This window comes from Callospermophilus lateralis, chromosome 15 (genome assembly GCF_048772815.1).
Source record: "Callospermophilus lateralis isolate mCalLat2 chromosome 15, mCalLat2.hap1, whole genome shotgun sequence".
NCBI classification, from domain to species: Eukaryota; Metazoa; Chordata; class Mammalia; order Rodentia; family Sciuridae; genus Callospermophilus; species Callospermophilus lateralis.
This window is the reverse complement of record NC_135319.1, coordinates 22,168,319-22,184,924: the sequence shown is the minus strand read 5'-3', so window position 1 is coordinate 22,184,924 and position 16,606 is coordinate 22,168,319. Positions and strand designations below refer to the sequence as shown.

At 40.4% G+C, this 16,606-nt stretch overlaps 1 protein-coding gene across 1 annotated transcript in view; it reads right to left on the bottom strand.

The window, feature by feature from the left end:
- Window positions 1-1,918: 1,918 nt before the first annotated feature.
- The window catches only part of C15H10orf53 (chromosome 15 C10orf53 homolog), a 30,553-nt gene continuing 15,865 nt past the window's right edge, over window positions 1,919-16,606 (bottom strand). The window contains 2 exon segments of the mRNA XM_076835341.1: window positions 1,919-2,096; window positions 2,098-2,170. Of these exon segments, the coding sequence (XP_076691456.1) occupies window positions 1,919-2,096; window positions 2,098-2,170 (251 nt within the window).

Sequence of the window (16,606 nt, the reverse complement as noted above, 5' to 3'; positions counted from 1 at the left end):
ACAATGTGTACTACACACTCTCCCCCAAGGCATTTAGACACTTCCCAACATGCTTTTTGAATCAAGAATGCCTGCTGCCCCTCAAGCAAGTATAGGGTATCTGTTCAGGTTAGCAGGGTGAAATGTTGATTGCCTTCAGGTGTTGATCCCTTTGATTGTGGAGAATTGATAGGCAACACATGCTGTGATAGGCTCAGGGGAAGAGGCACAAGGATGTAAAAGATGACTTGAATGCTGTTTTGAGGTGCTCTCTGACCCTCCCAGGAGATAGACACACAAATGTAAAGTGCTAGGCGTTCACTCAGCCTACGTAGCATGAGGGCTGCGGGAGACCAGAGGAGGAGCCCACCATTCTGTTGGGGGAGATGGGCGGAAGAAAGATAACAAGTTTGAGTTGGGCAGCATCTTACCTGGTGAAGCTGGGATGATGGGAGGGCAAAGACCTGTACATGTATAGGGTCCAGCTGCTGGTCTTTTAGAGCTGTGGGGTGGGAAATGGACAAGTGAAGCCAGATCATAAAGGGTCCTTTCTTTATAGCCAACTGAAGAGTTTAGACCTGATTCTGAAGCCACCTAGGGATGTCTTGGTCAAGGTCTATTATTGTGGGCAATAAAGTTGACTCTGGCTGAGACAGATCAAAAGGGAGTTGTTTGAAAGGAAACCAGGAGAATCAATTACCAAGAAATCTGGAGAAAGAAGCTGAATAAAAGACAGGGACAAGGAGAAGCTCTGAAGCCAGAGGGACAGCCCAAGTCACACCACAAAGTCAGGCCTGGGATGAGCCTACATACAGCATGACTATCAAGGTCAAACATGGCAGCTTGCACCATGGACCATGGTGGGACATCAAGGTCATAGGATGCATGGTTGGTATGCTTTCCCAGGCTACACCCAGAAACCAAGCATAACTGTCACTGCCAGAACCACAGGTTGCATCATCCATTCTTTCACTGTCCTCATGCCACAAGTCCCAAAGACAAGGTGTAGGGCAGGTGCACCCAACTGACCAAGTAGGCCATTTGCTCCTGTCACTCAATACTTTGCTTCTACCAAGATGCATAATGTGAGGAGGTCCCCACATATAACATGATGACAGGAAGCTAAAAAAGATCATTTTAGCAGTCCTGTGGAGAGTGGTTCACAAGAGACCACAGAGACTGAATTACAAGCTAGGAATTGAGTGAAATAGTTCAGGTAGGAGATGTTGCAATTCCAACCTAGTGCAGAAGCATGGTATTATCGAGTGCTGTAGTTTGGATCTGAAGTAACTTTTAAAGGTCCATTTATTAAGGGCTTGAACCCTACAGAGGTGTTATTGGAAGGTATGGAAGGTAATTAAGCCTTTAAGAGGTGGAGCTTAGTGGCAGGTGTTCTAGTCATTGGGGATGTGGGACCAAAGTCCCTTTCTCCTCCTTTCTTTTGTTCTCTGGCCTTGAGATGAATGATTGGCTCTGTCACTCACCCTCACCAAGGTGTGCTGCCTTGCCACAGGCCTAAAAGCAATGGGGCCAATTGATCAGAGCCTACAGCTCCAAAATTGTGAGCCCAAATAAACCCTTTCTCTTTGTGAGCTGATTATCTTGCCTATTTGATATTGTGATGGAAAGCTGGCTAAAACATTGAGGAAAGGGCAGATTGGTGATCTTTCAGGAGAAATAATATGGTAAAGGAGTAATTGTGGCTGTCCCCAACTTTCAAAATTAGGTAGATCATTGATCATAACTTTAATTAATGTGGGGGTTGTAGTTGGGAAAAAGAGCATTGGAGAAAAAATGTGTTGGTTTTACTATGAGTCGTCTGTGAGACAACTGTTGTTTGTGGCTACTCAGCCTCTCTTCTTTCTTACTCTGGAAACAGATCCGCCATTCATTTTCTTCTGGGAAAATAATTCCTTTCCCACTATCAATTTTGTTGGTTCTAATAGGATTGAGTTTCCATCCTCTCTACTCCAGAAGTGAACGTGTGGTTCAGACCTGGCCAACTCAGTTCACAGAGATTGGTCTTAAGTGGACACAGGACTGATCCAATCTGAGCTGATAAAAATCAGGCTGTGCTTTTATTGGCACTCTTGGGAAGAAAAGCTATTCTTTCTATTCAGGTTTCTCAGCCAGTGAAATGTCAGCCTGGGCCTGCTGGTGGCTGTCTTGTCACTACTTGGGGTGAGCTTGCCTGAGAACAAAGTCAATGCTGAGGACAGCAAACAAGCAGCAGAGACAGAGCCCTGCTATTGCTTATTGATCTCTTGTGTTCAGTTATGCTAGAAACTGGACTTTTCAGTTATACTAATCAATATATTTTTTATTTCTTGAAGCCAATTGCAGTTGGCCTAACCCATTTGAAGAGGAAAATTTCCTTACTTGGCCATTGAGATTTGGAATTTTGTGCTCTACAAAGGAGTCAGGGCTAGAGAAAGATCTCGGGAAGTTAGAGCTGAAACTGTGGGTGTGACCTCAGGACGTACGGGGGAGAAGGTGGTTGTGGAAAGAACCACAAGATGGGCCAATATTTGGGAATTACATCCAGAAACACCTCTAACTTCAAAGCACTGAAACCTTCTTATAAATCCTGGAAACTTCTTATAAAGGTCTAATGTTTGTAGCAAATTGAGAGGAACATTAAGACAGTTAAAAACGGTAAGGTTCTATTGGTTGTTTTGGGAGCATTTTACAGAAAAAGGGAAAATAGATGACTCTTTAGAGACAGTTTCCAGAGTACCTCTACTCAAATGCCACTGTGCTGCCTAGATTTAGTGCTTCTCTGCTGCTTTCTTTAGAAAGTACAGCAATCAACAAGTAGTTTGGATATTTTTCCATTGTGAGTTGAGGCATCGAACTCATTTAACCCATCTTCCCAGTGATGCTGAGTCTCCAGTGAATATTAAATGACTGGCACATTTTGGGGGGTGTACCGGGATTGAATTTAACCACTGAGCCACATACCCACCCTTTTTATATTTCACTTTGAGGCAAGTTCTTGCTGAGTTGCTTAGGGCCTTGCTAAGTTGCTGAGGCTAGCTTTGAACTTGCAATCCTTATGTCTCCGCCTCCTGAGACTAGCACATTTAAGTTTTTCCCACATTTTTATTGGTTAATTTTAGTTGTACATATTGATGAGATTTACTGTTACATATTTGTACATGCACACAATATAACACCATAATTTGGGAGATGGTCATATTTTAAAGATAAGAATTGATCAACTCTTGGAGTTGCTCTGAGCCTCTTTTCATGTTATTTAGGCTCTTGCTTAAATTTTTTTCATATTTGGAATTAGTTTCATGAACCTGGTTTGTTTTATATGGGTACTATAGCTGGATTATGTTTATTGTTGTTAAGGTAGAATCCCAGAAGTTTAGTGTTGAGAAAGTTGCAAAAATAGCTCTAGCCCCATTCTAACAACTAAAGGGGATAGAACAAGAAAATTTAGAATTGGGGTCCTAAGCTTGGGCATGGACTCTACCTCCAGGCTTGGCCACTTTTTACCTAAGTGTTCCAGCCTCAGTAAGTACCTCACCTCCACTAAAGCTCAGTTTCTTCATCTGCTATATGAAGAAAACATTGCATGGGGCTGTGTAAGGCTCTTGCAAGGGTTCAATGGCATTAGCCACATCAGGCGATCACATCAGCTTATGTATAATAGGCAAGGGTTGATAACTGATAGACATCACAGTAGAGGAGTTCACTTCTTGGCTTTGACAATTTTTTATTGTATACTAACAAAGTTGCCTGTGCTCACTGTAAAGATTTCAAGCTATGTAGAAGTATATAAAATAGAAAGGAAAGTTTCTCTACTGCTCTCCTACTTCTTCAATTTGTTCTTGGATAACTCTGGCAATAACATTATTTCTGATATATTTTTCCTTGTGCAAACGTGTGTACATTCACTACATACAAACGGTTAATGTATTTGCGATATGGACAGCTTTGAAAAACCAGTACATGTAGACGGGTTGTTTTAGTTAGACTTTCTTCATTATGACCAAAAGACCTAAGAAGAACAGTCTAAAGCAGAAAAAGCTTATTTTGGTCCATGATTTCAAAGGTTGAGTCTATGGTCAGCCAACTCTATCGTTCTAGGTCCAAAATGAGGCAGAACATCATGGCGGAAGGGCATGGCAGAGGAAAGCAGCTCAGAGCATGATAGCCAGGAAGCAGAGAGAGCCCAGCTCATCAAGGACAGAATATAAACTCCAAAGTCATGCCCCCAGTGACCTACTTCTTCCAACCACATCTATCTGCCTATAGTTACCAGCGAGTTAACTCGTATCCATGTATTAATGCACTGATTAGGTATCAAAAAGGAATCCCTTATTCTTTAGCCATCACCTCTGAGTCCCCCTTCTGTTAGCCCTATACAACTACTTTCTGTCTCTACATATTTGCCTATTTTGACATTTCATATGAATGGATGCATATGATATGTGGCCTTTTATAATTGGCTTCCTTGACTTACCATAATGTTTTCAAGGTTCATTCATGTTGTTGCATGTATCAGATATTTGTTCCTTTTTGTTCTAGAGTAGTATTCCATTGTAAGGAGACACCACATTTTGCTTTTTCATTCATCAGTTGATGAACATTTACAACTTTTGGCTATTATAAGTAAATGCTGCTTTAAGTATTCATGAACACCTTTTGCATCAATACATTTTCTTTTTCTCTTGGGCATATAACTAGGAATAGAATTGCTGGGTCATATGGTAATTGTATATATTCCTTTTATAGGAACTGCCAGACTGATTTCCCAAATAGCTGCCCAAGTAGTCCAACCAGCAATGAGTGTATAAGGGTTCTGATTTTTTTTTCACAGACTCAACAACATGTGTTGACTGTATTTGTCAGTTTTGCATTACTACAATGAAATACTTGAGGTAACTAATATACTTAGAGAAAAGGTTTATTTAGCCCAAGTTTTGGAGGTTAAAAATCCAAACAGCATAGCACAGGTTGGGCAAGGGCCACCCTCTGACTGCATCATCTTATGGCACATGGTATGGCAACAGTAAGAGTGTGTGTCAGAAGCAAGCAACTACATCTCTATAAGGGCAGTTGGGGAAAAACTCAAGCTTTATAACAATCCTCTTGAAAGAACCACCAAGGAGTACCTTCTGAGGGCAAACATACAGTCATCTAAGGACTTCATTAGACCCCACTTATCAAAGGTTCTATGGAGCACTTCCCAATAGCATCACCCTAGACACAAGACTTCAATCACAGTGGACCCCTGGGAGTTACTCAGACCATACCAAACCAAAGCATTGACTGTTTTTGGTAAAAGTCATCTTAATGGGTGTAAAATGGTATGTCATCGTGATTCTCGTCTGCATTTCCCTGTTGACTAATGTAGTTGAGCATATTTTCATGGGGCCTATTGACCATTTGTATATATATTTATTTATTTTTTAAGAAATACCTATTCAGATCTTTTTCCCATATTAAAATTGTGTTTTGTCTTTTTGTTATTTAGTTGTAAATGTTCTTTTTATATTCTAGATACAAGTACTTTATCAGATAATATGATTTGCAAGATTTTTCTCACATTTTTTGAGTTTTTACTTTCTTAATGATGTCCTTTGAAGGGCAAGTTTTTTTTTTTCATCTTGATAAAGTCCAATATATATATTTTTATTTTTGCTGCTTATACTTTTGGTGTCATATCTAAAAAAAATCTATGGCCAAATATCAGGTTATAAAGATTTATTCCTAAGGTTTCTTTAAGGGGTTTTATGGTTTGGGCTTATATGTATAGATCTTTCATCCACTTTGATTTTTGTATCTGGTATGAGGTAGAGGTCCACCTTCAGTTTTTTGCATGTGACTATATAGCTATTTGAGCATCTTTTCTTGGGCCAAGTGAATTTTGAATATATATATTTTTCCAAATACTGAATTCTCTCTTTAGTTCAACACTCTTTCAGTTGCTTCTTGGTTTTCATGTCTTCAATGACCCTCTCTGCTATGCTAGAATCTGGTTTCTCTGTCAAGCTAAACCCAGATGCTTAATTTTTCACATTACTTTTTAATAGCAATATATGTACAATTTTAAATTTAAACACAAACTTAAAAGATAAAAGTGGTGTAGAGTGAAAGGTCTCCCTTTCATTGCTGTCCCACAGCCACCCCAGATCTCCCTCTCTGGAGGTAGCTACTTCCTCTTTTTTGATATTTTATAGAGATTTAGCATGTATACATATGTTCTTTCTCATTTTTGCATAAACTGTAACATAATATAGATATACTTTGCTATGCTCAGGTTTTTTTCTTTTTACTTAAAGCAATGTAATGTATCTTGGAGATCTTTCCATAAACATACTCCAAAGGTCTCTCATTCTTTTGACTGGACATGTTGACTTCACTGCATGAATGAAGCAGAGTTTATTTAATTGGTCTCTTGTTCATGGATATAGGGCAGCTTCCTTTCATTATTACAAGCCAGGCTCTAAAGAGTTTTTTTTTTTCCTATGTAAATAAGTATATGTAGATGTAGAGCTTTAGGATAAGTCGCTTAAGGGGAATAATACTTAATCAAGAGATATATACTTTTAAAAAAGAGAAACATGCTTTAAATTTTTTGGCAAATAATGCTAGATGGCTCTGCAGACATTTTATCAACTTATACCACCCTACTGACTCAGGAATGCCTGTTTCCCACATCCTCACCAACATAGAGTATTGTCACTTTTTGATTTAGTATCTCAGTTTCAGTTTGCATTGATCTGATTATAAGTGAGGTTAAACACTTTTTCCTGTGTTTAAGATCCATTTGTGAATTCTTTTCTGTGAATGGTCTATTTATTTCCTTGCCTTTCTTTTCTACTCCTGTTGGCTGTTAGTCTTCTTATTGATTTGTGGGAATACTATATTAATTAAAAATAAGAGTTGAAAATCCTTTTTCCCACAGGTATTTTAATTTTTTTAAATATTTATTTTTTAGTTGGAGGTGGACACAATATCTTTATTTCATTTTTATGTGGTGCTGAGGATCGAACCCAGTGCCTCACGCGTGCTAGGTGAGCACTCTACCGCTGAACCACAACCCCAACTGATATTTTAATTTTTGATGGCAATTTCTCTTTTTTTGTTTAAACACAAAACCATATTTATTCTTATGGAATTGAATTTATCCATTTATTCTATTGTGTCTTTGGTTTTTTGACTCATAATTAGAAAGGCCTTCTTTATTCCAAGTTTATAAAAATTTCAAGTTTATAATTTTATTTATCACACTTAAATATTTGACTCATCTAAAATTTATTCCAGAAGAAGGGTAGGTATAAATCCAGCTTTCCTATAGATAGCTGTCCAATTTTTCTGATAATATTTAGAAAGAATATTCCTCCCTAGTGATTCAACCTTTATCATAAGACATGTTCCTTTGTTATCAAGTTTGGATTTCTACTCTATTTTTGGCTATTTTACTTATCTATATTTCAATACAAACTCTATAATCATTTTGTTTTATTTTCAAAAAGTCCTGTTGGTATTTTTACTGGGATAACATTAAATTCAGATTTACTTAGGGCGATTTGATGGTTTTTCATGAATCTACCTATTATATCCAGCAGGATGAGGGAGATAAGATGAGAAGGGTTTTAGAACTGGTCTAGAAATGTTCCCAGACCTAAAACAGTTTGTCCTAAGACCAGCATCATAAGCCCTCAGTGATGACCAGGTCCCCTGTAATACAGTAGCAGACGATCAGTGAACACCTCCCAGAGCCTGCAGGTGGCAGACGCTGCTGGCCTCCTTCCATTCACCATCCTGCCCAGCTACTTTATTAACAAGGTGTTTTAGCAGTGCGTGGCAGCTTGGCTGAACATCTCTAACCTCCAATTCCTTTGGAAGTAGGTTTAGCCATGTGAGTGGAGGATCAAGTGGGGCTTCTGAGAATTCTTAAAAGGGAGGGGGTAAGCTAGGCAAGGTGGTGCACAACTGTAATCCCAGCTACCCAGGAAGCTGAGTTGAAGGACTGCAAATTCAAGCCCAGCCTGGGAATCATTATGAGACCTTATTTCAAAACAAACAAACAAACAGACATGAGGGAACATGCCCTTCAAGCCATTCTTGTCCCTTCCTCTTTCTAGCTGCCTGCAACACATACCTGATGACTAAAACTCAGTATCCATGATGGACCAGAGGGCTCCAGCTGAGATGCCAGAGCAGAGGGGCAGATGGAATCAGGGTCTCTGGAGACTGAGGAACTCCAGACTTTCATATTGTTCAGTGTTCTTGAGAGAAACAAACCAATAAGATACTTATATCATCTAGGGCTGGGGTTGTGGCTCAGCGGCAGAGCGCTCGCCTAGCATGTGCGAGGAGCTGGGTTCGATCCTCAGCACCACATAAATAAATAAATAAATAAATAAATGTGTCCAACTACAATTTAAAAAATTTAAAAAGATATTTATATCATCTATATTTGTATCTGTCTTTATAACTATATTGATGTGGCATTGGCTTCCACAGTTAATTAAGGCAGAGATAGTTCCATTATCTTCTATCTGCAAACAGGAGAACCAGGAGAGTCAGTGGTGTAGTTTCAGTCTGAATATGAAGGGCTGAGATCAGGAATTCTGCTGCTATAAGTTCCAGTTTGAGTGTACAAGAAGACCAGTAATCCAGTCTGAGAACATTTGTCAGAGAAAGCAAATTTTCTTCCCTCTTCTTGTTCTTTTCAGATCTCCAATGAATCAGATGAGGCTCACTCACACAGGTGAGGAGGAGTTTTGCTTTACTGAGTCCACTGATTTGAGTGTTAATCTCATCCAGAAACACCCTCACAGACATACCCAGAACAATGTTTGACCAAACATCTGGGCACTCTGTGCCCGGGTCAAGCTGATTCATAAGATTAACCCTCAGAACTTCTCACCACTAACTGGTTTCAACCAATGATATTTTGGATATTTTCTCAATAGGCTGATGAACTTGATTCTACTCTTCAAGAGCACAAAGGTGGAGAAAAGAGAGTGCCTCATTGCTGAGCTGCTCCTGCAGAGGTGGCAGGGGCACCAATAAACCAGCATCTTCAGCTTGTGGCAGGAAGTACCTGCAAGGTTGTACCTGGTGCTGTAGGTCGGGGTGGAGTAGGGGCAGGGAGGGTGTGATAGATGAGCCTCTGGGATCTGAAGGATTCTGTCAGTCAGAATATGGGTATTCCAAGAGGAAGCAGAAACAGGAGAAGAGCAGAAAAGAGTAAAAGCTATGACTTACTTGGAGGAATTATGAGAAACTTAGAGTAACCAGATCATATGTGTATAGGATAAGGTCTAGGTCAGTCGTAGGACTTAAAAGTCCTGAAAAACCATAATGAATCTTGGGAACAATTTGTGATACAATATTAGAGCAGTTCCAAAGCTTAAAATAAAATTTAATGGAAAAAGGAGTGCTTTATACAAAATTTGTAGTCATGGTCCTTAACCTAGTTTTGCCCATTCAATGTACGATTGCATTGGTATTAGAGGTTGATTGAGCCGCATATTCATGCCCTGGATATATTATATCAATCTCCATCAGAAGTGTCTGCAGATTGAACAGGCTGAAATCTGATAGTCCTTGGGGAGGTTGCTCTCCCTCTCAATTCCACTCCTTCCCTCAAAAATCACAGTTCCATAGTGCCCTTCTCTTTAAATAAAATACAAAATAGGTCTGGGGATGTGGCTCAGTGGTTGAATGTCCCTGAATTCAATCCCCAATAAAAGTAAAAGACCCACTAATATAAATGTATATTTTAACAAGTAGATGTGTATAGAAAGGTAAATGATTTTTATATGTATAACCCAAAGTCTGCCCCCGTCTTCTTGGTTTATGGGTACAAGTGAAAGATTTACCCATAAAACTCCAAATTTGCTCAGAAGTATCCTTCTGCATGGTCGAAGGACAAATCGACATCCTCCAAGGTACCCCTTCTCTGGACAGAAGTGGTAGGGGCTGTGTGCTCCCACACTCTGGGTGGCCTGCCTGTTTTGACTCACTTCTAGCAGATTCCAGGGCCACTGACTTCTGAGGCTACCACTGCTGCTGTGCTCATGTTGGGAGTACCCTTCCTGCTGGGCTTTGCCTCCACCTGAAGAGTAGATACAGCCTTTGCAAAATAAATCTTTCCATGTCAGTTGTTGCTGTAACTGTTAGCAAGAGCTGGCTGGAGGCTTAGGGACAGTCAATCATGCTCAAGGAGCACCAACCACAGGATAATTGCCAGCCTAACCCCAACATACCTCCAAGCTCTGAAAGCAGCTTCCCCACCCCTCAGGAGTATTTCCAAGCCTTTCTAGGTTACCTGGAATCCAGACCCAAGAACATGAAACCAAGAGGGAAGAAATAGCCCATTTCACTTGTCTAGGACTAGCCTTCCAGCCCTTTTTAGGCTGATTGATATAGGGCAGCTCCATTTTCCTTGGGGCAAGTGCCCATCTCTATTTGTAGGATGTGGTCGTGTCCTGACATCCCAGTGCCAACTATATCAGAACACAGATGAACTATGAGCAGCAGAATCACCCAAAGCATGTGTTACAAAGGCAGATTCCTGGATCTTACCCCAAATCTATTAAATCAGAACCCAGGAATGGGACTCAGAATCTGCCTACAGGAGAATGTAAAGCCAGTACATTCCTTAGAGGTAGAAGTTTGGGTCGTAAGTGTTACATATTGGGGGCATCGATAGTACAATTTGGACTGAGCTCCTCCTAACTTGTCACTCCCATGGGAAGAGGGGACTGGGAATTACCATTTTTCTTCCGTCTTCTGGGTCTCAGTTCTTGACTTCCTCTGAAGGACCACTCAAACAAGAACACACATTGTCACAGAGATCTGCGACTGTGTATGCAGATGTAGTCTAACACTTCACTAAGAGGCAGTCCCCATCAGAAAATGTGAGCCAAGAGAAGCAGCTCTGCCTAAAATGCCCTCCCAATAAAATGCCTTGATCACAGGAACAATAGGCTTTCAGAGACTCAGCTTTTCAGGTGTTATTTAAGAGATCTGTACTCTTTGTTTTTTATTTGCATAACCAAATGGTTGGGTCAAGCGGTTTCATTGGAACAAAAAAGTGTCTACACACATCACCGTTGTAGACCGGAAGGCTACCAGGGTAGAGAAACCTGTAGACAGGGGAGAGGGACGATGGAATTTATGTGGAAAATGATGCCCATACAATAAGGGGGAGAAGAGAGGTTCAGTGGATTAGACAATGGAGAATAAAGGGAAGGAAGGGGGGATGGGAGTAGGAAAGACAAAAGAATGAACTGGACAAAACTTTTCTATGTTCATATGTGGATACACAACTAGTGTAACTCCACATCATGTGCAACCACAAGAATGGGATCCTAATTAGAATAAATTATACTCCATGTACGCATAATATGTCAAGATGCACTCTACTGACATGTGTATCTAAAAAGAATAAATAAAAATTAAAAGAAAATGATGCCTAGACCAAAGAAGTATATTAGAGTGGATGATCCACAAATGTACTTGATTATGTGTTTCAGTTGGCATTATGTTTTTTAAAAAATTGAGCCAAAAGTTTGAGGGACTGGGGGTATAGCTCAGTGATAGATGCTTAGCTTTCATGTGGTCCTGGGTTGGATCCCCAGTACAGACACACAAAAAATGAAGTTTGAAATAGAAATCCAGATTCCTAGCCTTTTTGGAAAAATCCAGAAGATTGATGACCACCAGACCAGTTTCCTCCTGCACAGAAAACAGTGGTATTGGAGTTGAGGGGTGGTCACCCCCTCTAAGCCCAGGCACCTGTTCTACTAGTTCATACCATTCCCCCTCCTCCTCACAGTCCCCACATGAGGCGATATTCATGGTCCTCCCCATGCTTTACCCCTGTTTTCTTATCCTAGCTTAGCACTCAGCCTGTTGCTGCCTGGACTCTGTAAGCCTTAGAACACAGGGCCCCAGAACAGAGGTTCACAGCTGGTTACACTGAGTGCCTGATTACACCACAGTCTAATATGTTCTTTTCCATGATCCTTTTAAATGTTCACACAGTTTGGCAAGAATCTCTCTCCTCCCTTTATGTCAGACACCTGGGCTGGTAGTTTCTTGTCTTTCATCTGGATTTGGCCAGCTGATGTGTTTCTCCTGGAAACTTGGCATCCACAAGATGAACACACATTGTCGTCTGGGATGTTCCTTCCCTATAACCCTGCAATGCCTGGTAGCAGGAGGTAAATGTCACTAGCTAGATACATCTCACCAGGAGATGTATCAAATGGAGCAGACTTTGCCACTGAAGGAATAAGGATCCTTTGGGGGTTCTTCCCCCATCTCCCCACTGCTCCCTACCCCCAGTCCCTCAAACTTTTTTTTTTTTTGGTATTGGGAATTGAACATAGGGTGCTCTACAACTGAGCTACATCCCTGGCCCTATTTCCTTTTTGTTCTGGAACAGGGTCTTACAAATTTGCCCAAGCTGGTCTTGAATTTGTGATCCTCCTGCCTCAGCCTCCTGAGGAGTTGAGATTATAGGCATGCAGTGCTGTGCCCCATTGGGAACTGATTTTGAACCCAGTTCTCTTCTACATGGCTTTTTCATGGTATTGGTTAAGATTCTATTTACTTATTTATTTAAGATTTTAAAGGCCAAACCTAAGGAAGAGAGCAGGTATAGCCAGTGAGGCCCCAGGCAGCAGACCTGGAAGACACCCTGAAAAATTATTCTTTTTAACTGTTAAAAAGCAGAAGAAAGAAATGGAGCAATCTCAAATATCTTTTGCCGCAGTCTCTGGCTGGGCACAAATCACGAGTCTCCACACAGCTTGTAGATTCAAACAGCAATTCTTTATTCCCGAACTCACACCGGCCGTTCACGCTCTGGGGGAATCCACGTTCTCTGCCCAAAATTCACACCGCATGGGCTTCTGTCTCCCAAAATATACTGTCTGACCCTAAGCACTCAAGAGGAACTCAGCAGCAGGATACGCCCTATTCTAAAGGGGGAACACCCTAATCTCCTATTATGCTAAACTGCCCTATTCTAAAGGGGGAACACCCTAATCTCCTATTATGCTAAACTGCCCTATTCTAAAGGGGGAACACCCTAAACACGGATCCTGCCCTGGTCCTTGAGCAAGGTCACCTTTCAGAAGTCCTTCCACTAGACAGCATGGGAGTAAGCTGGCAAGGAATTTGTCATACCTACTTGGCTGATGGCTCCCAGCAATCTTTTTAAAACTACTGAGAGTGATATTTCTAATTTTATTCTAAAAGGTCACTTTCTTTATATGTTCCACTAATAGTGGCATTGATTTGACATTTTATAAAACTTAAAATGTGATCTAATTAAGTATTGTTCTAAAAGTGTTAAATGTATCTGTGTGTCTAGGTTGTTAAGCACAGATCACTTTTCCCTTGATAGGGAGCAAGCTATGTTTCCTGGCCCTCTGAGGGAGGTATGTTCAAGGAGACAGAAGATAGACAAAGGTTCTTCAGATGTTTCCAAAGAAAAGTTCTTCCTAATGGCAGAGGAGAGTTAGATTACTGCTAGCTGGAGGTAAATGTCACTAGAAGATAGATGGCTTCTACATCAAAGTCTTAATTCTATTTTCAATGTTTATTTGAAAAGTACTCCTTCCAAGGTTTGGATATGGTTTCTCCTAAAGATCATGTGCTGGGAGCTTGATCGCCAACAAAATAGTGTGGAAAGGTGGCTCAATTTTTTAAAAAGAGCTGACTGGGAGGTGACAAGGTCATGACCACTCTCGTGCCCTCCCCTCCCTGAGTTCTTGGGTCTCTCAGGAGTGGGTTGGTTTCCTCAAGGTAGGTTGTTATGAAGAGTGAACCTTGTTTCTTGCTTCTCTCTCACATGTGATGCCATCTGCCATATTGTGGTATAGCCAGCAGCCATCACCTGACTCTGATGTCATGCTGTTTGAATTTCCCAGTCACAGAATTGTGAGGTAAACAAATCTCTTTTCTTTATATATTATCCAGTGTCAGGTATTTTGTTATAACAAACCAAAGTAGATGAAGACAACCACTTACACACACTTATGAACAAGGAAAAATCAAGGCACTGAAAACATTTATGATGTGGAAGGAATGATAGGCTTACTCTGTCTTCCCCATTCCACCCATTTCTTCACCTCTGTGACTTTTCCAAGTAATGTTGGATCAAACATCATTTGCCTCTGATCTCAACTGGAGTGCAGAGCCCTGGGCACAAGCATCTTCCAGAAGCTTTTTGTACTCTGGATTTTCTAATAATCTGCATGCAATTTTTCCTTACCTGCCCTTCAGTTCTGGTCATGGAGGGACAGAACAAGGAGGCTGCATGGAGCACCTGGTACCAGTTCAACATTAGGGTTACAGAGCCCCCAGAGAGGACATGGGATTCCACAGTGCTTGGAGCTGACATTACCATTCCCAGTGCAGATGGGGGAACACTTGTAATTTTAGTATTCAGCAGAAGTAGTTTTGGCAGTGAAAATGGGAATCATTGCACAGGAGGAAGAATTTTCCTGATTCAATGCCTGTACTCAGCAAAGGCTCAGTCACACAGGAAGAAACTCAACATAATATGTTAAGTTAAAAAAAAAAAAAGTACAAAATGTGTACAGATAATATGATCCCAAATGGGTAAAAATCAGTTTCTGTACCTGCCTCTTTATGGACGTTCAGATCATAAATAGAAGAAACCCAAAGTAAAATATAATAAAATGTTATTAAATTTTTCATCCTTATCTTACCTTTTCTTTAATGAAAATGTATTTTTCTTGTACTAAAATGTTTATATTGAAACAAAGATAGAATCCCATAGAATCTATAGAAACTGAAATTGGTCTTTGGAAAAAAAATAAGACTGAATCAAGGGTCACTAAAGGCATGAAAATCAACACAAACACTGAGAGAAAGAAATTTTTTGAGCCTGTTTCTTACTAAGGCTATGATTAAATATGTTCAAAGGTTCTAAGTGATTGGTAATCTGGGTCAGCTCTGGTAAGTGATGTTTGACCTGAAGTTTTAAAATTATATCTTCTATTTCATCACATGTGAGGAAAAAAAAAAAAAAAACCTGTACAAGGGGTTTTATGGAGTGTCTGTTGGCCTTTGGAGTCTGGGGTGTGGGAGGGTTTGAGGCTGCCCAGGTTCATCAGAAGGCTTGCTCCCCAGGTATGTGGGTTCCCTACAGGCCTTGAAAGTCCTGCTCCTTCAACACAGGACCCAGTCTTCAGTGGGGTAATCTGCCTGTCTGAGGCCTTCTTACCAGGACTTCACCTTTAATGTCATTAGATTGGTGTCTACATTTCTCCCCTCTTCCTTACTCTATAACTAAGAATTTACCCTGCAGTTTGTGTATAGAACCTGATAGCAAAAAGAATATTATTTTTTTTTATCCAGACCATAGCTACAACCTTCTTTATACAGTGCTATTTTCCCCTCCAGAGGAATGGGCTGCTACTTCCTGCTTCTGCTCAGGACTCTTCCTGCCCTGTTTAGAGCATCCTGTTGGACTGGCTAATATAAGAGAAGGCAGATACTTTTCTTATTTTAAAGGAGGATAATTGAACGTTTATTTCAGTTAATTTTATATTAGCAATTTAAAATATTTATTCCAGTGGGAATAGGAAATTAATCTATAAAAATAACCAGGTTTCCAAATACTGTACTGACATTGACTTTTGGTTCAGACTTCCCAAGGCCTAAATTCCTGCCCCTACCACCAACCCCAACCTTTTCCCTCCCTTTAATTTTATCTGTTCCTAGCTCTTCACTTACTATAGAATGGAAACTCAAATGCTTCTGGCAATGATGCGTTATTAGTAAGGTATGGTGCTTTGTTATTAGATTGCATTTTATTATTTCCTTCAGCTCAGTATGTATCTGATATTGGAGGGCTATTCCTATGGGTCAATATTGAGAGATGCTGCAAATGATGTGGTTTTATTATTTTTGTGACCCCTGTGCAGCCATACAGGAAACCAGAGACCAGCATCGCCTTGTTCTGATTGGTAGAGCCCGATGTCCATGTTCCGGAAGGCCACTTTGCTGGCATCCCAGAATGGCCAGAGGCAGCTGACATTGTCTGTTCCACGAAGGGATCAGTCGGCATTTAGCACGGCTATTCTGGCCTCTTCACACAGTGGGTCTAGCTTACCATCACCTCCTTGGGAGAGAGAAATCATTTTCTTTTGGCCACCTTTACACTCAGTTTGATATTATATTAAATACAACTAGGGCTTACACCAGGAGTGCATTTTCAAAGGCCACAGGCATTTAAAATGTTAACTAGGCTTTAACAGAGTTAGTGGATTGTAAAAACTCTTACTTCTGAGCACAGGGATGCATGCATAGTGCCAGCCTTCCAGGCCAGAAGCCCTCCAGGGCAAAGAACTCCCTAGAATGTTGCTGATAATGCCATATACTACAAGCATATTGACTTTAATTGTCTTAGCAAGTTTAGATAGAACAAACAAATGGAACATAAATTACTTTAAAAGCAAATAATAATAAAACACACCTTATTAAAGAGCAGAAAAAGCTATTATCTTTAAATTCCATCATATATTTGAAAGCTCAGGGCTTAAGTTCATTTTTTTTTTCTTTTCTGTTTTCAGTGTTCTGGAAAGAAGCTCAGTCACAAGCATTTTACTGT